We start from the raw sequence: 25,409 nt of genomic DNA, 5'->3' as shown, positions 1-25,409 counted from the left end.
TTAGCAATCACACTCCTATCATCCCAAGTCAGCCAATACGTGCTGGTACAGGGTGGCTGTAAGTGCAGACCCCATACTACTGGCAGCATCAATACACAAGTGGCGCAGCTAGCCAGGTTTCAGCATGTACTGGCTGACTTGGCATGATAGGAGTGTGATTGCTAACAGCAATCACAGTCCCATCATGCCTAGGTTCCAGCACTTACACATCCATGCTATCACACACACACAAATTCATTCATTCACAGAATCATTCCCTCAATCACGCATACTCATTCACACAACCTCCCCCACCCCCTTACCTGCTCTACAGCTCTCGATGCTGCTCACAGACTTCAGCAGGGGGCGCGGCCTCCCTCGTTCTCCCCACAGAGGAGGCAGGACTGGAGCAGAGAATAGACCCTCCCACAAGTAAGCGGCAGGGATCTTGTGATCCTGGCTGCCGATCTCACGCGGGCCGCACCTCGAGGTTCCGCAGGCCGCATGTTGGACGCCCCTGGTTTAATCTGTACCTGATCTAGTAGATTCTACACACAGCCCTTTTGTCACCAGACATATAATCAGAGCAAGGTGAAGCAAAGAGTTTGTAGAAGGAATTGGTGCCTATCAGAGATGGATGAACAAGCTCTGGTATGGCAAAAGCTGAGCTTAGCCCAAGCAAGACCCTTACAGACACGCAAGAGGGCTCAATTACTAATAGGAACAGTGTGTTTTAGCTGGCTGGGGTCCAACTCGTCCATCTCCTCTGTGAATAATTTGGTCTCATCAGGCCCTTGTGGTCAAGCTGGTAAGTATTAGTGCCTATGAAGCATTTGGTGAAATATTCACTACTAAACCCTGATGCTATGTGCTCTTCAGCTGTTGATTAACTGTATGTAGCTGTTAATAATATTAATTTTAAAATTTGCAATGCAATCTTTTGTTGTTTTAGTTCACAAGGAAGAAACTAAGAAGCCTTTCACAACCACAACAAAACCTCGTACTCCTAAGCCAAAACCAGGTAAACATAACAGGCAAGCCATTGTCGAGGGACAGCTTTGGTTAACCAAGACTGATTAATGAAGGATTTTGTCAAATTAATAACAATGATAAATCATTTAAACACTAATGCTGGTTGATGTATGTTATAATAGCCATCACTGCCTAATGAGGACAATGCCTTATATTGGCGAGGGAAATGATGTTTCAATCACAGTACATTCATTCTGATAAGGGCACAAATCTAGTTGTTTGAAGCCTGAAGAGGGATTATCTTCCATCATCAGATCCTTATTCATTAGGATTGGGAGATGGGGTGCAAAACTTAACATTGCATTATAAAATAGTTTCTTATGAATGACAATAGTACCACCTGTTAAAGATAACAGGTCTCTTTGACAGGGCATATCATTCACAAGGCAATGTTAAAATCTTAATAGAGTGTGATGTGCACCAATGTCTTGCTTATTGGTACTTTAGCTCATAGTGAATCCTGGCCATAGTCTCTCTCATCAAGAGATCACAATTTTATGTAGGACCACTCACTTGACTTAAGGACTTCCCTTTATTGGGACAGAGAGGTATTGTGTTTAATATTCATAGACTTCAATATCATCTCTATTTATCAGTGCTTTTTTACATTTATCCAGTAATGTTACCTTGGTACTGCATTATTGGCGTTCTTCCTTTTACTCATTAAATAGGATATTAGGATTTCACGAGGAGCCTTTTTTAAGTCAGCTCTTGTTAATTTTAAATGAACATTTTCAGGACCATATTTCATCATATATATTGTTTTCACCCTCATTTGCATGTGTGCTCTACTGGGCCACAACCAGCAGGTACAGCTGATACGCCTGTAAGGGCCACCAACCTGGGCCACATTTGCCTGCCATTCTCGATTGTTCCGGGTACAATGTGTAGAACCAACAGCAAAAAGGATGAGATGCATCTCATGACGGCAGAGTGGCCTTGTGCTTCTTGCTGATTGGCATTATGCTACACTCTGGGCCCATGATAAGCAAGAGGTGAGTGCAGAAGGGTGATGGGGACCAAGATGTATTAGCAAGAGAGGGATGGGCACTGGAGAGAGGGTGGGCAGATGGGTATGGAGACTGGAGGGGGTAGAAGGGTGTGGACACTGTCTGGGATAGAGGCAGAAGGGTAAAGACACTGTGGGGTTAGGGAGGCAATAAGAAGGAAGGTAGAGGGGTTGGAGACCTCATTCCATCATTGTATACCTTAACTTATTGTGAATAGAGACAGCAGCCACGCATTGAGGGGTATGGATAGGTGCAGACAGGAAAATGGAAATAGGAGACTGAGAAAAAAAGAAGTAGTCTCAGAGAACATGGGAGTGTTTGTGACTCTAATGGGAGGTAGAAACACATACATCCATACTGGGCCCCAAGATTCCTGATGACAGCACTAGTACCTATCATCAACTAGTTAGACAGATACACAGTTAAGGCGCCGTTCATCTAAATTACTTATTCTATAACATCCCCTAAAAGAACCAATGAAAATACGCAAAATAGACTGCAACATTTAGTAATCATATGCACAATGGATTGAAGAACTCCTTCTTATTCTTGCGCCGCTGAGCAGGGGCAGTGGGTTGAGACAGGACTGCAGTTACTGTTACAAGTTACAAGTGTTTTCCATCTTGTTTCTGCCTGTGGAGAGGCAGGTCACACCACAGGTCTTTGAACACAATAAATCAGGGATATTAGATCAGTAAGGTTGATAGACACTGCAGCAAGGCTTTAATTGTTTACTTAGCTCTCCCTGTCACGGGATGATGCTCTGTTGGAGGATGTCCATGATGGCAACATTTCAGCGTTGATATATTTTTCCCTCATTTTCTCCACAGCTGGGACAACTTTGGCATGTGATACGGTACTTTCTTCTATTCCCTGGCCCCATGTTCATTTTAATAATAGCTTATCCAAACCCGGTTCTTAAACCAAGGATGTCATGAAGAACAATCAATTATAATTTCAATCATATGTACTTTAATCATTCTTTCTAAACAGGCAAAATGAAATATATAGGAATATGTGTATTTTCTTATTATTTTAAAAGATCAGATTTTGTATCGCAATCAAATTTTGTTTATGTTGGCTTATTTCCTGAAATGATTGGAATTAAAGTAATCCCCTATATACCCTGCGTGAAAGACACTTGCGGCAAAAGATTGTGTCTAAATATAGCTTCGTCACCAGAACTTCCCTGCAGTGCTTCACAAAATATGTGTTAAATAGGGTTTAAATTAAATTATTTGGGGAGAATGGAATGTTTTGTCATTTTTTTTTTGTAAAGGAGATCAGAAAACGTCTTTTAATATTTTTAAGTGTAAAATATGTTAATAAACAGGAGAGCTTGATATTAAATAGGAGATCTTGATAAAGCTGGAGCAGAATGTCTAAGAATTGGTTATCTTTTTCTTTGATGACTTGGTGGTCGTCATGCTTTTAGTGCTATGGTTTGGCGTAGGCTTTCTTATGCATTGCGCTGGTATGTGGCATTGTTAATCATGTAGTAGGATTGATGAAACCAGAAGGTAGCTGATTACCATATTTCCACTGTCTTGAAAGCCCACTCTTTGCAATTATCTTGGTGAAACAAAAGCTTATTATTTGAAAGTTCTTCTTATCTATTGTTTCATTGTTCTGTGGATAGCGCCACTTTGGACTAAAGGGCAAGTCACAGATCTGTGAGTCAACTACTGGGTTTGCGCAAACATGATCATAATGAGTAATCAAAGTAGTTTTATTTAACAGAACGTGAAGCAAATAACTTGACATTTCCACAGATGTTTCTTAGATTGCATTTGCAGTTCACAAATTACAAGTCCATTTATCTGCCATTTCCTATAATAATCAATTTTGTACATATGGTGTTCAGTGTATTAGCCACTATTTGTGAAAATAGAGTAGTATGGGAAATTCCAATAATGTTGACTTTTTTTACCCTTGTGAGAACTGAAAGATCACTCTTTTACATCTTCCTCAGTGAAGCCGTTAAATGTGATCAGTAGTTTACTTTTAAATTGCCACCGGATTCTAACATTGTCCTCTCAAGGAGTTAGATTCAATGCTCCCAGAGGTAGCATTACTATACAAGCAGCTTAAGCATCTGTTTGGGGCCTCCTCACAGGACATGGGATTTTCACAGTCTGTCTTAAATTTATATCGCTGTATGTAAAGTTCTGAGTTTGCAGGGTTTCTCATAAGTCCTCACCTGTTGTCTCTGTAAGTCAGATTGTTATGTTTCAGACTTATTGGACACCCTGTAGTTTAATTATGTTTTTTATGACTTGTACTTAAGATGGGACCCATCAAACTTTTTTTTACCTAGGACCCCTAAAATATAGAACCACTCTTGAACACTCTTGCAACCCTAAGACTATCAACTGAGGCATCCGATATATTGTTAATATGGTCCTAAGCTCAGAATAGTTCCACCATCAACCCTTTTGGCAGCTAGATCTAAACTGAAAAATCCAGGGCTTCACCGTGCAGGGGGCCACACGCCACTGGCCTTAGAGTCCCAGTCATGAGATCTTCCCATGTGCTTGCCACTAGTGTAAGGGGACATCTTGTAACACAATAAGTACATAAAATCTAATAAGTGGCATCATCTGCTTTATGCATATGTTTATGCTATTAAGCAGCTTGATGTGCAGATTTTCTGTAGTCTGACAATTTGGTAATAATTGTGAAATTTTCCAATCCGCAAACTCACTATTTGATGAATTGACCCGAGTGTGTTGCTTTTCTTGTACATGTGCTACCAGAATATGTGTGTAGAACCCACATTTATGTGTGGGTCCTACATCTGTTAAATCTAAATCTATTAGGAAGGTGTAAATACACCTAGAAAATTTTCACTTTTGCATAGATCCTGCTGAAGGAATCACACACATGTTGTTATCATTACTTGCTGAAAACTCTATTTCAGGATTGCTGATGAGTAACACATTCCTGCGTTGACAGATTTACTTTTTTTTATTTAAATATTTTCAAGGAATTACACATGGTTTAGGATGAATGGCCAGCGTGGAAAAAGTGTTCCTATTGGTGTATTTAATGTTTTCTGACAGTTATTTCTTTTTCTGATTATATGAACTGCCTGGCATAACAATTATTTATGTATTCCTCCTGTTCTTCTGTGAAAATAATTTATACAAATCCAAGAATTGCTGATCCCATGAGGAGAATAAGTGGAATTTAATGTAAATCTGTAATTTCTGTCTTTTTCTTTTAGTCTTCAAATTTACGGAGCCTCCTCCAGTTGCCAAAACGGAAAAACCTGATGTTGAATACCCTGAAGCAGGTAATGTTAGATCACACAAAATTATTTCTATTTATTTATTTTTTTTCTTGTGCCCTTCATTCCTGTCTTAGATAGTTCTAAAGTTGATTAACCCTTTTAGATGACATTTGACATGACCCTTGTTTCCCAACTATTAACCTCACTGGCATTAAAAATGCTGTTTCTGTGTGCAATGCCCTTTCTTAATACTGTAATTTTACATTTCTTGATTCGAGTAAGTAATTTTTGGGTGAACGCTAACCAGAACTTGCTTTATTTTTCTGTGTTTATGATTTATGTGTTGTACCTTATATATGGATAAACAAATGTCTTTTTTTGTCCACATAAGTAATCTATGGTTTAATCCCTTCAATAAATAAAGGCCTTTCTAAAAATAAGTATTTGCTCATATTTGTAAGCATTGTTTTTCTTCACAGGTAACTTACATTTTCCTGCACTTTTTTTCGGAATCTAATTGAAAATTTGCAATGTTCCATATTTATTACAGGAAAAATGAAATTATATAAAAACTGTCCTAATGTATTAAATACCATCTTTCCAATTTTACATTTCTGATAGCAGTAACAAGTCAACCTGTTGTGGAGTCTTTCACACCTGATTCATCAGTTGGTACTCTAGAATGGGTCCGAGCAACCATGGGTAACACTTTCTTTGTATTTCTGTCTCATTTTTTCTTAAGCAGCCAAATCATTAGACAGTGCGATTTCTCTTTCTAGGAACCCATAACTGAACTTTGCCATTCTACCAGCTGCATTTGTTGCATTCCACAGAAATGTGCTCTTTTTACCCTCTCATGACTCTTTACCATTGTTCTCCTTTTAGAAAATATTTTACCAGCCAATGATCTCGCCAGCTATTGCCAGCTTGTAGTTGTGCATGCTGCAATTTCTTTCTGTAGCACTTATTTATTTATAGACTTTGCTTAAGTCTTCTCGTTTAAATTATCTGTTCTAGTTGCTGGTAGCCAGTTTGTTTAGTTTTCTTTGAACACGCTAACCATAATACCCTGCTAGTAAATCTGGTTTACCACATACGTTGATACATAGTCTGAAGGTGGTGGTCAGTCCAGGGGTGGGCTGGCGCGGGGGCAGTTGCCCCCCATCTAGCTCCAAGACTGTCAAAAAAGGGACAGTCTGACCTGGGCTGGACTGCAGCAGGCCCATGCGTGGAAGCAGGAATGCAGCAGGGTCATGAGAAAGAAGCCTCTGGGAAGGTAAGGGAGTGAGGGGAGGGAGAGAATGAAAGAAATATTAATGGAGCAAGAGAGTGAGTGAGTACGTATGGATGCATGAGTGTGTATGTCTGTGTTAGCATGTGTTTGTATATATTAGCATGTGTACGTGTACAAAGGTGTGTGTGTGTGTGTGTGTAAGTGTGTGCTAGCATGAGTGCGTTTGCAAGTGTGTATATTAGCGTGAGAGTTTGTGTGTTAGCATGAGTAAGTGAGAGTGGGGGTGAATGTGGACCTACAAATTTCAGGTGAAAATTCTGAGTTTTTGCTTAGTTTTTGTCTGATTCATGAGGGTCTGGCTTCGCATTCAGGGCTTTGTACGAATCGGAGAATTTACTAAAATTCGGTAAATTTGCTATTCATATGAATCTGGATGGACAAGTCTACTAGTTATGACTGCCTCTTATTTCAGTTTCATCTTCTGCTTAAGTGAGCTCAGTAGAAACCCAGCACTGTCATTGAACAAGGTGACCTGATATCATAATTTTTTAAGGATTGTTTTTTCTATGTATTCATTAAGACACATTTCGGGGCATCTTTGGGACAACGTGTTCTTGGGTCTAACCTAGCTACAGAGCTATATGGGTTTGATATGGTTGTATTGGCAGGTGCCCTATGTTGTTCAGGCCAAGGGAAACCTTGCCACCATCTTGTTTTTAACTAAACGTGACCATCTGAATTTAGTTCCTGTGGCTACTTTACTTAATGAGGCTTAAAGATTCTCAATGAATAGCGAATTTGTGGAGTACTTAGGGGCTTGAGTTGTCCAGATGTCTATTGCCTCTATAGTGGGATATCCTACCAAGTTTGGTTAAAGCTCTTCTTGTGTCACAGGCAAGGAGTATATTGCCTGAATGCATAATTACCAGCATCTGACAGTTTGCATTGTATTCAGATCTAGACAAAAAGAGAAAAACAATGAACTTTCATGTTTCTAATCATGTTGTATGACAATAACAAGACTCCCATTCAGCAAAATATTATAGCATTCCAAAGAAACCACAACTAAACCAAAACTAAATGATTTACTTACCACTTTTATCCCTTCATTTAAAATTTGGGGGAAAAAATGGAAACATATTTTTTTCCTTTTAAAACAAATCATGTCACAAACGATTATATTTTTATCACCATTCTTTTCTCTTTTTATTTTGCTTGGCCTTAACTAATCCTGTTACTTGTGTGCTTACGTTTGTGTTGATGTGCAGAACAATAGGTTTCTAGCTGCCAAACTTTTCCCCTGTTATGTCGTATTCATTTTATACCATATTTGTAATTTTATTTTATCCAGAAAAAAAATAAATGCATGAAACAAACATTCATTCATCAGTAGTTTTGCTTAATGTTTGTTACATCGGTGTCCAACACACATGGTTAGTCTGATACTATTTACAGCTTTGTGCTGAGCGAATAGATAGTCCTCAACATGGAGTATTGTGGACAAAAAACGCTTATTTGTATATGTTTCATCAGTTGTGTGTTGTAAGATCTCACAGAATATGGCAATGTATTATTTTTTTTATCTTATGTTTGAAGCATCAACCTCCTTTTTCCCTACAGTAACACATCCATATATACCTCTTCCTATTGTATCAACTGAACCATCTTATACTGATGAACAGTCCCGGGCAACAACCTCGGGTAATAATAGTTCTACACTTACTACTTGCTACATGTGTATAATTATACAGTGTACTAGTTGTATCAACTACTGGAATAGATAGATAGATAGATAGATAGATAGATAGATAGATTACAATAAGGTGGTTATATAAAATGTATAGGGTTCTATATAACAGTTTGCTTGAGTATGTGCTTCTTATACAGAGTTCTTTTTATAGCGTTTAGTCTTTTTGTTGTTGTTTGTTTCTCTCATTCGCTTTATTATATAATACTAAATATTTGTTTCATCTTTAGGAAGATACACTGATAACATGCCAGAAACACTTAGCTTTCTTCCATGGGATTTCTGTCCACAATTGACCCTTCAGAGGAAACATTGAATAATATAAAGCAGGGTTCTCATAGTCTCTTAATAAGTTATAGGTTAAGAACAGAAATTGTATTTTCATCCAACTGCTCTTCATCGTCGTTTTTTTTTATATCTCTCTATTCTTTTTAAAACAATCTTTTTATAGATGTAATCGTGAGAAACAATAATCATGATGCACTTGATTGGCTTTTTAGAACAGAAATGTTGGCTGTTGTGACTTTTCCCGAGAGGAACTTTCTATGGGGGAATAAATTCTGGCAAGGGATATCTGACATGAGAGAAATATTTTATAAAAGATACTCTTTCTGTAGGCACATTGGACATCTTACTTATTCAAAGTACAGCTTCATATTGTACATTACACACCATCACTTTTTTGTCATTTACTAAAGAAAGTTTTCAATAAGTTTGTTAACTCCTTAAGTTGCTGTTTTCGCGTGGTAGCTTTTTAGAATGCAATAGATTTAAATACTTTACTTTTATATCTTAAGTAAACAGTATTCTGGTTTTCCACTTTGCAAAAGTTCCATTCATTCTAAAATGTGTTTTGGGAAACACCTGGCAACTGAATAGAGCATATTCAGTTCTTTTTTAAGAATACATGCTTAATATTTCTTTTTACTGATCTTGTGGTATCCAGCCAGCTATCTGCTGAGCTGGAGAAATGTTAGGATAAAAAGGTCATAGTCTAAAACTAGAAGGTCAGAGGCGTACATGCAATTTTAGGAAGTTTTATATCACTGAGAAGGTGGTAGATAAGTGGAAGAGCCTCCCAGCAGAAGTGGTAGAGGTTAAGACAAGACCGAGGACTGTATAGGGGAGATTAGAGGTGCCAACTGGTTCTTATCTGCTGTCAGATTCTATATTTTTATTGAACCGCATTGTTCCGAAATATAGTCGTTAATTGTGGCATTTGAGATACTGGCTGGCAGCATGTTAGATCTGATGAAATCTTTTTCTCTGAAGAATACATAGTATATGAAAAGTGATTCGGGTGCAATGTCTGAAAAGCAGCCCTATTACCTTAGCAACCAACTGAATAATCATGCTGATTGGACGATTGCACTGGTTACTATGGTAACAAGGTCACTTCTCCAACCAGAATAACCTTTTATTAAAAACTCTCAGTGCTTAGACATTTGTACACATTTAATAATACAACTTCTTTAAAGTTTTGGGTATAAAAAAAAGTTTACAAAGCATCACTTCATGCTCTAATTCACAGACTTTGTAGCTGGATAGAGCATTGTGCATTGTGTTCTTGTATGTTCTTGTTAGTGTAGACATCTTAAAATGTTCTATTGTTTTTTGGCCGGTTGCATTATTACATTGAGCGGGTTAATATAAATCAGATACAAGTATGTTTCCGTAACAAACATGTTTTAGATCCCACTAAAATAAATCTCTCTAAGATGTTTTCCAGCATGGAGCAACCACAAATTAAGCCGGGTAATCATAGCTTAGCTTAAGTGTCACTGTTGGTTTCATTGAATAGGCTCAACACACCAACATTCTCTGCCCACCTCCATTTCTAATAAAAACCCTTTTGTGAATGCCTTGCTTGGCTGTGGAAAAAAACTCTAGTTTAGCACTTTATGGAACTTAGTATATTCTCTTTTTGGCAGTTACATTAAACTGTTCAGTATCCATGCCAAGACCCACTGCTGTTTGTGGAATAAAAGTGCCAATGGAAGTATCCACTCTTTTTTTTTTTCTTATTTTTTATTAATTTTGTTATTTTTCTCTAAGTTTTGGCTTTCCTGAAAGAGGTATAAATGATTCTGCATATCTGTAACCAATAGCACATGTCATGCTCCCTTCAGTGGACATGATGAACAACGCGGGTCTCACTATTGCAAATACCCTATATTATCCATTATAGTGGGACTTTATTAGTGGGAATTATGCATTATGCAGGGCCAGCCCTTCTTGCAGGAGAAACTTGGCAATGTCCGGCCTTTCATAGCATAAGCAGTGATCTGAAATCGCAAATCCCCTGCAAACCCTGCAGTACATTTCTCCATTTCTACCTTCTGCCTAAAGGCGCATTATTTCCTTTATAGAAAACTAGTATTAGTTTTATTACCATCTACAACTTGCTAAAGTGTAATACTTTTTTATTAAATACTGCAAATAAAGAAAATTGTATAATCTCAAAATATCATGGCTAAAAATACATAGGCTGTTCAAAATGAATATAAGACATGAGGAATAAGTGAACATCTTTATTATTATTATTATTATTATTATTATTATTATTATTTGTTTTCTATAGCACCATCATATTCCATAGCGCTGTACAAAGTAACTAAAGTTGTCTTTGCGTTTGTTATTGGTTTTGAGGTGCTTTAAAATTAATGTAGTGTTAAATTGTCTCATCTAGAGTTCTGAGTTCTACTAAGAAATCCTTTGGTGCTGTATTCACAAGCAACTGGTGTTTGAGAAAATCAACAGCACTCTAGTGGTCCTTAGCTATTAAAAACACTTGTGATTGTGGGAATTGTAATATAATAACACAGAGGGATTGTTGTTGCTCAAGCCTGATTTTAATTATAGTAAAGGAAGCCATAGTAAAGGCAGCTATAGAACTGATTTGCATACCTGGGAACTTCTGGGCTCCGACTACCCAGAGCCTTCCCTTGCGGGACGCGGCCAGGACTGCACTCTGACGTCGGGGGAGTTCCCGCTGACATCGGGGGCGGTCCCGCTGACGTTAATGAGAGTTCCCGCTGACATCGGGGGCGTTCCCGCTGACGGCAGCAGGAAACACCCCCATTTAAAGGAAAAATGGGTGGGGAGCTACCGCGACCTGGAGGATCCGGGTCTTGACCCCGAGAACCGGATGAGCACCGCTCACCCGGCAATCTCCAGGTCAAACCCAGGTATGCTGATTTGTGAAAGGCTTACCGTTACTTGCTCTGCTGGATAAACGGGCAAAAATTCCCACAGAAACACCCCAAAATCCTCTTCCCAGAAGAGTTAGTTGTTGTACCTCTTCCTTTTCCTGTCTACAAGACTTCACTCGTGTTGGAATCTACTTCCGCCAAACCTTTAGCTTTCACCCTCCATCTTAACATTCAAGAAACATCTCAAAACCCACTTCTTCAGAGAAGCATACCTTCTTTAGTTGCTAAAATGTCCCTGATACAACCACCACACTACCTCTCACCTTTCTCTATTTCTTATGTTTGCCCTCATCCCATTCGAGATTGTAAGCTTGGGATCAGGACCCTCCCCATCTAATGTATCAGTTTGCCTTAGTCTGCCAATGCTATACATTGTATAGCACACTCAATATTCATTTTTGTAATCTTTATTTTACTGATATGTCTTATCCTGCTAAGAAATGTACCGTTTTTCTTCTAACAGCATTCCCATCAGTCGCACCTGTTCCTCTTACAAGGGGACCTTCCACTGCGCCGCCAAAGACTGTACTGGGTAATTACGTCTTCTCAATAGGTCCAGTCACTCAGCATCCAGCTGCTTCCACTCTGTCTTTCTACTCTATTAGCATCTGTAGCCAGGGCTACATTAAGCAGCCTTATCTATTCAGTAATATCTAACCTTGTAGCTAATGCTCCCAACCTGTATTTGTTGCTTAACTTATGCAGCTTCCAATCATGCTTGTAGACACACCCCATTATGTGTGATTCATCATTGGTTCGCATACTTAAATCATTGTATAAAAATTCATCCACCATATATCGTTCCACTTGCTGTTCTTGCGCTAAATAAGGCTAAAATTCCAATTATTTTGTAGCAAATGAAAGACTGCACACTCCATCCCAACGGGCAATGACTGTCCCACAAATTGCATCTGGTAACACATTTATCTTTGTTTACATTGTCATGAAATACCATTACCTCTGAAAACCTTAATTAGGGCGATATATTAATTTGTACTTCTGTGTGCTATTTTTTACATTTTCGTATAGTTAAGAAACATACAATAATAAATATTACTTTGGTAATACAAAAATATTAAAAATGCTTAATACAGTAAAATAGTGATCAGTAAATGTCACAAAAAGTAAATAATTCTGCAAAGTAAAAGCATTGAATTAAATTAGAAAACATAGATGGTTCATATGTGAAAACAAAAAATATTATTCTTTAAAATATTTTGTAAACAGCAATGAGACCAAGCACAACCCGTTTTGCTCTGTATGCTTATATCATATTTTATTTATTAACTATTAACTTTTTTGACAGGTGTGTATCCAGGTGCCACTGATGTACCACAAATAAGTACTTATGTACCTTTGAAAAAGACAACCATAGGTAAAGAGAGCTTGTCTGTGATGCTCTTGAGCCATTTGGCCAAATATTGGGCCAAGAATGGCAAAATACTGCTTTTTATCTCCAATATCCCTTCCCCCCACATATGTTCTAAAGAGGCTGTTACAAGCTTACAATCTATTTTTTAAAAACCTCATGTCTTTAACAGACATATTTTTATATATTGTATGATTAATGTATTTTTCCAGAAGCCAAATAAGTCATGCTTGTTGAGAACATGTCATCAGACACAATCTAGAATAGACAGGAAAGGAAAAGACAAGAGAAACATATACATTTTCTCTAAGAATAATGTTAAGTATTCACTTGTTCTTCTGGTTGCCTTAAATCAAGTTGATCCTTTAGACCAGAATTAGACATTGTGGACCTTACTTAATGTTTTAGGGCAATCGCTCTTGGTATATTTGGCTAGGCAGATCAACAAAACCCAAAACTTGTTCATTGCTCATTTAATAAACCATATAACTATAGTCCCTGAGATTGTTTGTAACTTTGATATTGCTTTAATGCTGTGTGTTTTTCGTGTATATTTGAAATTTGTTTGGTGAGAAAAGTGGCATTGAATAGATTTGTCATGTTTTATACCAGATAGAGAACAGAGCATTACTTTGGGGGTCTTTGGGAGACTTTTCTGGTCTCATAACATATCTACTCAAACTAAGGATAGCATGATACATTTAGCATGATACATTTAGCACAACTGTAGGTGTTTATTTTGGAGATGTGATTATGTATCAGAATGTTTATGAAAAAAAATGTGTGACACTCTCATATGGCTTTGAAAGGAGATGTACATCTATTGTGAGGTTGTGAGGAAAACCTTCTAATTAGACTTCCAATTCTTGTTACTTTACTATGTATAAAAAGATTTAATTTTCAAAGCATTACACGTTGCATTTATTAGTGATTTCACTAGCATAACGTATGCATAAAATGTTACGCATTGCCTGATGTGCACAGTACCTTTTCACCTGTGTATTTGGGAATAATAGGTCCACTTAAATAGCTATGTTTCTACCATACCAATCCAAAGGATTTTGCTTTTTGTTAAGCATTTTTTGGATTCATTGATTACTTTTTTATCAGGGATTCTTCCAGTGCCTCCAGAAGTGACTACTGATATACCTCTCAAAACACAGATAACAACATTAGGTAAACCACAGCATGCACAATGTTACGTTTATTAATGTAACCCTGTTACCTGTGCACATTAATTAACTGACTGTTGTAGCTTGTCTTCTGTGGTAATTCATAGATCAAAAAGTGTACCTGGTGCGAAAGGAATCTAACTAGAGGTACCTGCTAGTTGGTACAAAAAGCGCTGTATTTCCATTCTGTAAACGTTTTAGCCACAAAACTAGAATCACCAACTTGTTGGTTGGTTGTTTCCTACAGGAGAGAGACCCCACAAGGTTAGCTTTTGACCTTGTTGGTGTGTGTGATAAAGAACCTTATATGTAAACACATACAGTCGTGTGAAAACTATAGTGCACCTTCTTTGAATTATATGGTTTTAAATATCAGGACATAATAACAATCATCTGATGATCAATTAATCAAGGGCATTTGGTTAGCAGCACATGTCTGCTACTTAGCATCTTAATTCCTATGGAAGCAGTAAGGGTGTACTTCGTTTTTCACACATGGCTTCTCCATTTTGGCTTTATTCTTGTTGAATAAATCATGACACAGTGTAATATGTCATGTGTTGTTTTTCATCTGAGGTTGTATTCACCTAATTTTTACATCTGCTAAGCAACAGATGATTGTTGTTATGTCCTGATATGTAAAACCATAAAATTCAATAATTTGTTTTACTGGTTGTAGTTTATGTCAATGGCTGCATCAGCTGAATAAATAAAGATACCGTGGCTTTCTTAACTTTCTGCTTTAGGTGTTACGACAACAATGTCTACTGCCACTCTAGGACAAGCAAGCACTTTAGAAGGTAAATTCTGTGTCAGGCTTACTGTCATCTTTGCTTGAGATCTCTGCTCAGCTCTAAGAGTAATCATGCTAACTACTGTGTCAGAGGATTGTGTTTCATGCCATAGTGCTCCATTGCTTCAGTGCTTCATCTTGATCAGTAAAAAAGATACAGCTGTATAGCAGTAGCCCAAGAGAAATTGATTATTTACTTAAAGTTCATACCTTTTATTTTGCCAACAAAGAAATTGATGTAAAGATGTATAAAGTTTCAGAACCTCAGATGTCTCTTCTGCGGAGTTTTAGGTGTTTCTGACACTTCTTTAAACTTTACTAGTCTACATAAAAGATAGATCCCCCGAGGGGATGTAGTTACAGTAAGGATATGGAGCAGGGTATCACTTGCCTGCACCTGCCATCTGTTGTGAGAGAGGCGCTAGGATCATCTGCATACTTTATTTATTTGCTGATGGTTGTGATGCATTTTGTATCATAGGCACATTATTGTGATTGATATTGTGCATCTGTAAGCAGTGGTGTTTTGCTGTGTATACCTTCTCCTAGAATTAGGTTGACTAAAAAATTATTGTTATTCTTATCGTTTATATATATAGCTCCACCAACAGCGCTTCTTATAATACATATGGTACATATACAGTAATATAGAGGATCATGTTAGTTTTGAGCCATGTACTATTTACGTTGCTGTACTAACGTAATGTTTTGCTTTAGATATAATATTGAAGAGAACTACTGCCACTGCAAGCCCCATACCCGGTAATGTTTGTGTTAGATCATTGGAAACCAGTAAAGTAATTAGCTTTTGTATCACTGGTTCTTGTTGAAATAATCCCACTAGGAAATCTTTTGCAAACTTTAACTTTAAACAAGCCCGTAGTATCTTAATATATATATTTACTTTTTGTCCTTTGTGATATGTCTAATCCAGTCTTCTGGGTTCTCTCCATACAGTAAAAATTGTCTTTGACCTTATTTACTAGATTTATTGATATTCAAACTCAAGCATAGGTTTCTGTTTACATATTTTGATATAGTGATGACTTTTTCAGCAGGTAGGCATCCATTAACAACAGATGTTCCACAAGAGAGCACTCACGTACTAGTCAAATTGCACAGGATGACTACGGGTAAAAGCAGTCTGTCTGTCACGATCACATCATACATCTCATTATGTTAAGGCTGTGTGTTGGCTGTCACGCTTGACTCTTCTTTTATTCGATTAAATGCATAGGTCGATGCTTTTTTTTGTTCCAAACTTGTATACAATACAGATATCTTTGGTAGGTTTAAAAAGGTTGTATACAAACAAGGCCAAGTAGACACATACAAAGCTGTAGTCCAGGTTTGTGAATCCTCAAAGGCATAGACTTGCCGCCATGATTTAATTACAGAAACGCGCTTATTGACTACCCTTATATGTCACGCAAAATGGCCATTCAAGCATTCATTCCAGAATAATTGCACCAAAAATAAGGCAATTGGAATTTAATGGCATGTTTAATTAAGTAGTTCTCTCAGAGTTAATTCTTTCACGCTTAATGTCTATGTATTGATTGTTTGCTTTTTCTTTTGAATATGATGCTATTTGCTTCACTACCATTCATTGTTAATTCATGGCACATTCGTTTGTGCGTAATTGACATATACTGCAAAACAGTAATGTTTGCCTTTAGTTGCCAATAGGAAGCTTCCTATTTACATCTCTACTACAAAATCCAGCTTGGAACATCCCCATACCACTCATGGTAACCCACATTTCTTATTTATTACGTGTCCTGGAGTATTCTAGGTTGTGTGTGTACACAAATTTAAAATGTACCTGTTAACTTTTCTTTGTACAAATTGTCATTTGTGTTTGTAAATGTGTGGTTTTGTTTAAGCGTGTGATTGAATACATACTCTGTGTTGTGTATATACAGTAGTTGTAGTGCAAAGCAATAAGTCACAATAGTAACCAATGGCCACGTTCCTGCCTGTTGACCCACTTTTACCACGTTCTTGCGAAATTGCTAAATGTGAGTTGGACTTGGAACCCCTCTGCTCACTATCCACTGGCATCTTCTGCAAGTGTGTGCAAGTCTTTTTATATTCGTTTTGAGAGTGGTAATATGAGTTGACTTTAGTAAATCTGTGAGTTGTTTTGCAAGTGTTGCAAGTATGCAAAGGCAAATGGCTGGAGTCGAGGTTGGTCATTCGAGTAATGACACTGACCACTTGACATGACAGTGACCACTTGTCACAGTGATTCTCTTCTTTCTTGTGTCAAAATCTTAAAGACAAAGTTACACATAAAAGATTTACTATCAGTCACTTTAATACACTTTGAGATGACAAGGGAATGAATCTGATGACATTGCAGATGTACTTATAGTTATTTCCATCTATATATGTGCCATATCGACTTTGTTCTTGTGTGTCTCTTACTATGTGTCTTTGGGGTGATTTGCCATGGGCTTAATTGGCCTGAAAATCCCCCTGATATACAAACTAAACAGTTCCAGCCATGGTCCTCCTCATAAGGGAGTCTCAGCAGGGTACCTCGCTACCTCAGATATGGTGATTCCCATTGAAGAATACAGAATGTTCTACACCTTGCAGGAAGCTTGGGCTTTGAAAGTTGTGCTTGAGAGTTGAGTTAATGGTGGCGATACTTTTCTCACTTCAAATACTTTAAAGTTAACTAAACAACAATTTGTGTACTCTACCTTTATTCTCATTCTTTGAAGGTCACTCCTACTCTAGACAGAAAAAAACTTTTTTATACTTCTTTTTCGGTCTGTTTTAAGCTATGTATATAAAAAAGCATCATAGATGTCATCAAAATGTTGATACTGAAAATTCCCCTTTACAAATGAGTTTTATTAGACCATGATGGCTTGTCACTGATAAGAGCACAATTTTACCAGATTGGTGACTGAGCATTTCTTTCCTCAGTGGCAAGAGAGCATTATACTGAAGATACTATAATCTTCACGGAGGCCCCAGAAAGTAAAACTGGTGAATATTGTGCCTATAGTTTCCATTATTGTATTCATTTTAATGTTTTTGAGACTTCAATGTTTTTGAGACTTCATTCTAATAGCTGCTTTTAATAAGGTTGCAGTTTCCACTCACACACATGACAACGGCAACAGAACTAATTCAGCAGATGTATTACTGCTTGGACATATTAAGCCTTCAAGTGTGGAAAGTGGTACTTGCATATTGTATATATGTTAGTGTTTTTTACTATTAATTGATGTAAAAAAAATAGTTGTAAGCTAATGTATTATGATTTCAGTTACGTACTGTAAAAAAAAAAAAAAAAATAATGTAGACAGTACTTAGGTATTTTTTTCCATTATTTGATCAAGTGATGGCTTTTTTTGGCAGAGAGTCGTATGTTTCCCACTGATAAAGTCCAAATGAGCACTATTAAACCACACAAGACGTCCTTCGGTAAATACACCTTATCTCTGATATATGTATGTTCATAATAAGCCAGGAACACTGCTAATGCATGCAACATACTGCTTATGTGTGTAACATGCAGCAAACATCTGTACTATCTGTACTTGTAATTGATAGAACAATGCAAAAAGGTGAGCTGGCTGATGGTGTTATGGGGCACTTGGGCAGCACAGGTGATAAAGGCCTCTCCAATACATCACATCTTCCTTTGTTTCAGGATGTGTATGCACATGCTTGTTTAGAGCTGCACTGTTATGCAACCAGCTTGGTGGATCCACGCATGGTAGTGCTATGACGCTGCCCGCTACTGCACCACTCTCTAGCGGCCTATCACGCATTTGAGATCTAGATCCACGTCCTTTCATGTTACCGCAGTGGCTAATCGAGCTTAGTAGAGCTTTTTTACGAAAGGCTGTATGTGTACAAAAACAGTTTACTGCAAACAAGTCTGGATATAATTAATGTTGCCTGAAATGAACTTGGTCCCGCTATTTAATAAGAATTTGATGGCCATGAGGAACATGCATGTTTTTAAATGCAACACTAATGAGCGAACAGGAACTAATAGTTTCCAGATATCTCATCTCTCATAAGACTTTTTTGCCTCATTACCAATTAGAAATACAAGTGTCTCTAGGGGCATCGGGAGGGTACACAAACTAGGTAAGGGAGTTTATGATATGTGCGTGGGTATACTGGGGAACTTTACAGTGTTTGCTACCAAGAGCTTCCCCTTTTCTGAGGGTGTGGTTTCATTAAAGGGCAGGGCTTGCTACATGTAGAGGCGGAGCTAGCTGCAGTTAAACGTAAGTGGGCAGAAAGTAGCCATTAGTGGAAGGGTAGGAAGTAGAAGTGGGGAGGGAGGACTTGTGACCAAATGCCACTCCCCTGCCCAGAATTTTTAAAAAAACTCACCTAAACTCCTGGAGATGCGGTGCTTTAGCCGGAGACTCCAGGTCAAACCCAAGAAGGTCCCATTAACAGTATATGTGTGAGATGCATAATTTGTGTGATTACGGTAAGCAAAGGATGAGCTCAAACTAAAGATCTTGTTTGAGTGTAGCAACCTAATTTATGAAGTAATGTTTATTTGAAAATAATGACTACTATAGTTTGGTTCTAAAGTGTATTTTTGAATACTATTTGCATATAGCTTAGCATCAGTTTTATATACAACTTGTAGGATTACCTTTGATTCCTGAAACACCATCACTTGCCCCAGAAGTAACAATGAAGATGACCTTGGCTACTCCAAAACAAGCAAGCTCCACATTGGGTAATGTGTGTGCTGAATAACATTACTGATCCTCTTACAACATATATTGTATAAGGAATGTATTTTTAATAACGAGGGGCCAACTTTTCTTCCATAGTAAGATAAAGGTTTGCACATACTTTGGTGAAATAATGTAGGAACACAAACTAATAGCTAAATTTGGATGTTTAGTGTGTTGACTGCCTTATGCAGTTTTATGTGGGTATACTGAATGTTTAAGTGGTTTATTGGGCTTCTATTTTGGTGTAATGTACCGACTACATATTCTACGCATTCAGTAGCAATTTATGTCTTCTTTTTTTAAAACCTTTATCTGCTGCGACTTAATCGATTCATTCTGCGCTGTGTAATGTAATATTCAGTAATCTTTTTGGCTGACTGGTAAAATGCAGATCTCATTAGTGACCCTGGCAAAGGAATAATCTCAGCGGTAGATTATCTTTTGTAGATTCAATAGAAAAAGTAATGTATACTCAATATCATAAAGATATCACAGAAAAAATCTACTGCTTTATGTGTTCTTTGCCGTTTTAATATGTTATTACTTTTTTATAGCATGTGTTTTAGATCATTCTTGCAATAAACAATCTAGGACATTTTTTTTAAGATTTTCTTCTTCCGAGAAAATAAAATTGTGCAGGAAAGCCTGGAGGCGCAGTTTTAGGCATACGCTTGTTTCTGTCTTCTTAGAACTAGACTTTAGATAGAGAGAATTTATGTGTATGTTCTTATTTTGGCAGGTACTCATCTACCTGTTGATAGTTATAGGAAAATCAAAACATATTGCCGGTATTGTATGGTTACTTTGTGAATCCACTATTATTTTCCAGCCCCAAGGAAATCAAGACGTCCTCCTACCAAACGTCCTCCTACCAAACGTCCTCCTACCAAAAGTCCTCCTACCAAAACTAAAACCATACCCACACCTGCAGCAAAATCACCTATACCTGGTATAGTAACTACATTGTTATCCACAACACAGGTTTCAAGTTATGATTTTGAAGCTAGATCTGCATAAGTACAATGCAAACATATACAATATGCACATACACATGGAACAAATAATGTCACAATCATTTTTTATTATTTTGGAAGTTTGAAACTAAAAAGAGATTTCATTAATATGTTGAGTAGATTCAGCGATATAATGAAATACTTTTAAATTGTTATTTTTTCATTCTTTGATTAAGTGATGGTTTTTCAACAGGGAGGCATCCAGTTACAACCGATGCTCCACTAGTGAGCACTCGTGTACATATGAAACCACAAAGGACAACTAAGGGTAAAAGCAGCTTTGTCTGTACCATTCAGATTTCTTTTCTCTGAGCTATTGGATCGACTTTATCCAATATCAGTATACAAATATGTGGCAAATAATGGAAAGAGCCCAACAAAATCTGGCAATCCTTATCCAGGTTCCTACTGTCATGAGAGGTACTAGTAGCAGAAAGAACCTTAGAAGTAGCTGTGGTATAATACTGAGAATAATTCAGAGACTTATGCTTATCCTTTCATTGTGCTTTATAAAATGTGATTAAATAACAGTTCAGAACATTCATCTAAGGCAAATGACATTTTACACATATTTATTTTTAGCTGCCCGTGGGAAGGATCGTACTTATGTTCCTACCACAAAATCCATCTTGGAGCCTCCTCAAACACAACATGGTAAACCATGTTTTATTTTGCATGACATAACAATGTAGTTCACAGTTTAGAGAATCAACCTCTCTATTGATTAGTTCTGTTTGCTGTTTTTGGAATTATGTATGACCTTATGTGGTTACTAAAGATGTGTACTTTTTAGATGGGTCTGTAGTTCCACCAACACCTTTACCTGCTCCAGACCTAACAGAGAGGAAAACTCCTGTCACTGTAGGACACATTCACCCAACACAGGGTAAATGTCAGCTTTGTAATTATGGAGTAGTAAGATTGTTGTCATACTCATGTATTGTAGGACTGATATTGTGAAATTAAGTAAAATATTTATTTTTTCCTGATCAATGTGAAAAAATACATTTTGTGTACAGTAATGAGACAGCTGTCAAATGTAGACAGTTAGACACCTTTTTAAAGCCATGCAACTATAAAACTATGTTGGCCTTCTGTCTGTTTGCTAAAGCATGTCAGGCTAACATCAATACACATCTCTTGCTACTGGTGTCTATGAAGGTGCTGTGTAGATCTTTTGTAGAGTTCTTCTATTTACAGAAAGTTGAGGTTGTAATCTGCCATCTATATTTCTGCTCATGCTTTTTGTTTTTAAACCCTGCTTTAAAAGCTGTAGCCTGGTAAAAAAAAAAAAAAAATTCAGAATATTAGGAAACAGTGCTGATTAGTAGATGATATTCTGAGGTTCCAGGACCTTCTTCTTTGTTAAGGTCTTTTTGTGCTAATATGATTATATGGGTACTAGAGAGGACACTAAATTGTAATAAAGCTACTTGCCTGGCTTATTACGGTATATCTGACTTTGTTGTTATACCAGTAGGTTTTATATGGAGTTGAAGTATTTTATATCAGAGAACTGCATTGTTTTCTTCTTAAAATGTAGTATATTTTCTTGCTTCTTTGGTAAAGTATTCTCATATCACATTTATTATGTTTAAGGCTGGTATGATTATCTCTTAGTTTGCATTATGTTTCATGAAGTAGAGTGCAGCGATCATGGTCTATCATACTAATGGCTTTTCCAGCTTAATAGTTTGCCCAATATTTGATTCCACAAGAAAAAAAACCAATGTGGCATTTAGAGCAGTGGTTTGCAGGGCTTAAAACATGTGCTAGAGCTGTATACTGTGTAGACAACATGATACTAGGAAATAATATTATGCTCTAGGATGTTTTTTGATTGGTTAAAACATAACCTTGTGTAACTAGAATGTAATAGTTTACTTTTCCACCATTAATCAACTAACTTTGGCTTTCCTTTCCAGCAGCTACCAGACAAACTATTCCACTCCAATACCATACTCTACCCTCTCAAATCCTTACCAAAACAACTGGTAACGTTTGTTTTTTTTACAGAATAGCGCTTATTTACCATTGCACATCCCATTTAGCCTTTGTGTGGCCATCTTTCTGCTTTGTGTCAAGAAAGTATCAGTGCTTGATGGCCGTCACATTATCCTTCTGCAGCGCCGCCTACTATATTATCATCGAACCGGCTTTGCTCTGCCTTGAAAAGAAGGGTGGTGTTTTTAAAGGTGAAGGTCCCAATTTTCTCAACAATGCTTGAAGAATATTTTCAAGTCATTCTGATCTAGTGAGTAAAAGTGTTGATATTATGACCTCATACCTTTAAGAATGCACTCATCAGTGCTGAATGAGACGCTATCTTTGCTTCCATACACTGTACTAAGTGAAAACATTGAAGGAAAGACCAAAAAAAAGCATCTTGGCAGACCAGCAAAGGTTGTATCAATACCTTGTCATGTGCTTTTTTTTCTGGGCTTCTCAATTTCAGAATACAGGAGTGCCAATGTTAAAACTGCTGTACTACACACCGATAGGGTCCATTGCAAAACGTTCTTTAACCTGGATTAGAAATGCCAACAGTTCTGAGGTGGTAACATCTTTTCTGGCAATGTCCACAAACCCTGCAAATAAAATAACATAACAAAATAAAATAAAACCTAATACCTCTCCACATGTTTTACTTTGATTAATCTCCTTCAATGTGTTCTAATGATCATATTTCCATGGCAAGCTGAAGCATGTGTTTCCTAAAGATACAAAAGGGGATTTTGAATTTTTTAATCTTGGAATTTCTCTTTCAGCCTTCTCTGGAGGTCAAATCATTGCCACCACACCACAAGATATTGCTGAGACAGAAGGGCCACTTTCTACACCTGGTACAATATTACCTCCATATACAATTTGTACACAACACATTTGGGTTAGCAAAATATAAGGCAGTGGCTTTTCTCTCCAGCAGTTGGTGGGTGGTATCTCCCGTCACAAGGAGTCATCAGTCCGTCATTAACTATATACTCCATATATATATAGCCATTTGGCACTGGTTCGGCCAATGGATTTCTGCTATCGGACCTTTTAACTGCTCCAAGAATGGGCAGAAAATGAAAAATCCTTGTTTTTCTATACAACCAGTTTACCAGCTTGAAAATGAGCTGCCGTACAATAGCAGTGCTTATTTTGATTGAAGGCTCATTCCTATAATAAACCCCCACAGCCGTTTGCTTGTTTTAGATCTATCTATCTGTCATTTTGAGATTTACAATCCTTTATTCTTCTTTGTATGCCTTGACATTCCAGTTCTAGGTCATAATAACAAAAATTTCAAAAGGATTGATTTATTGTTTATTTTTAGCAATCTATACCGATATTCCAAGAAGATTCCAACTATAGCCACAGCAGCTGAACTATTTTTTCTATAGCCAATTGAACACATATTCTCATTTCATCTACTACATAGAAATGTTTTTTCTTCTATCTATCTACAGATTAAGTTCCTGATTTATAGCCTTCCTAAAAATAAGCAAGTACATTGGTAGGATTTTTACTGCCAACGTACATACATGTCTGTTGCTCTGTTGTCGTTACAGTGATAATCTATTTCAACAAAAACAGACATAATGCATTTATTTTGTTATTTTGACATATACTGTAAAATCTCACATACAATGTTTGTTTTATTGTAGGACACTTTTTTAAAGGATGCATATTTTAGAAACATACAAAATAACATGACTTCAATTTTCCTAAATTAAGCAACATATTATATATGAGTCCGTATGATACCTGGCATTTTACGTTACTTACTTCACAAGTAGAGTCACAATGCTGTCATTTTACTGGCTGGCAAGTATATACTGTATATAGCATATGGACATTTAATAATGCTTTATTCTTCAGATGTTTATTACTCGGGTTTCAAAATATTCATTTTCATTTTCAGGTCTCATTTTATACAACAATGTTGTAAAAAGATTACCTTTACTTTATGTTTGTATTTTCTTTCAAATGTGTTCATTTAATGCTTTACTCTAGCTCTTGACCAGTTCAGTGGACCAGTATTTATGGCACGATTAAGTGCTCTGCTGCCTAAAGCAGTCGTTCTTTATTGTATCATGTAGGCGTATTTCACATACTATTCTTTTTCAGTATATTGTTTGAGAAAGTCGCCGGAGATGTCTAACATTTGCCTTTTAGTCTGGTTTCTTAAAGATGTTGCTGCTAAACAAATGTAACCAGAATTATTTTCTTGTAACGTCATCCTTTTTTATTCTTTGTTGCTATTTTTTCCACTGGAAGGATGCTGAAAATAACCTATACATATTTTTTATTGTAGCTCCAAAAGAAAGATCACTACTTGAAACTAAACCTCTTCTTAGTACACCAGTGCCACAATATGAACATGGTAAAACTGCTAATTGCTTTATTACAAGAAGAAGGCATGCTTTACTAGCAGAATCCAACGTCTAACAACCTTTATTGTTATCTATTCTACTTTATCTCAGGCAGCACAGAACCTATTCCTGAAATAATAAAAACAGATGCATCTCACACCACTGAGCAAGAAAAAATACATTTAGGTAATACAAATAATCCCTGAGATTAGCTAAATCAATGCATGTAACAGACTGTTAGTGTGTAATCTCTGTTAATTGGTCTGGCTGGTATGTCTGTGCTCGGAAATGCTTATAATGCCCACATTAGTAATACTGTAAATTAGTGTAAATATGTCATATATGCTCCAAAGTTTATTATATTTTTACTTTACCTTCCATATGCAAGTAGCCATGGAGGACCATGTGACCAATTAAATATTTAGACATTCGTCTCATACGTTGTAATTTACAAATACTATTACGTAATAGGTCTGCTTCTCAGAAGTGGCTTTGGGCATAAATTTTTTCAAGGACTAGATTTTA

At 36.9% G+C, this 25,409-nt stretch overlaps 1 protein-coding gene across 1 annotated transcript in view; it reads left to right on the top strand.

The window, feature by feature from the left end:
• Positions 1–25,409, top strand: part of LOC149300863 (target of Nesh-SH3-like) — a 171,001-nt gene that overhangs the window by 93,191 nt on the left and 52,401 nt on the right. Inside the window, exons 11-23 of the mRNA XM_089484449.1 lie at positions 932–1,000; positions 5,248–5,316; positions 5,875–5,955; positions 8,084–8,188; positions 12,753–12,821; positions 13,926–13,991; positions 14,734–14,787; positions 19,420–19,512; positions 20,343–20,462; positions 21,109–21,180; positions 21,320–21,412; positions 23,295–23,369; positions 24,827–24,895. Of these exons, the coding sequence (XP_089340575.1) occupies positions 932–1,000; positions 5,248–5,316; positions 5,875–5,955; positions 8,084–8,188; positions 12,753–12,821; positions 13,926–13,991; positions 14,734–14,787; positions 19,420–19,512; positions 20,343–20,462; positions 21,109–21,180; positions 21,320–21,412; positions 23,295–23,369; positions 24,827–24,895 (1,035 nt within the window). The remainder of the gene's footprint in view (positions 1–931; positions 1,001–5,247; positions 5,317–5,874; positions 5,956–8,083; positions 8,189–12,752; positions 12,822–13,925; positions 13,992–14,733; positions 14,788–19,419; positions 19,513–20,342; positions 20,463–21,108; positions 21,181–21,319; positions 21,413–23,294; positions 23,370–24,826; positions 24,896–25,409) is intronic.

Source organism: Sceloporus occidentalis, unplaced genomic scaffold (genome assembly GCF_023333645.1).
Source record: "Sceloporus occidentalis isolate IW3139 unplaced genomic scaffold, rSceOcc1.0.p SCAF_22, whole genome shotgun sequence".
In the NCBI taxonomy this organism is placed as follows: domain Eukaryota; kingdom Metazoa; phylum Chordata; class Lepidosauria; order Squamata; family Phrynosomatidae; genus Sceloporus; species Sceloporus occidentalis.
The sequence above is the reverse complement of the archived record's forward strand: the minus strand, read 5'-3'. Positions and strand labels throughout refer to the sequence as shown.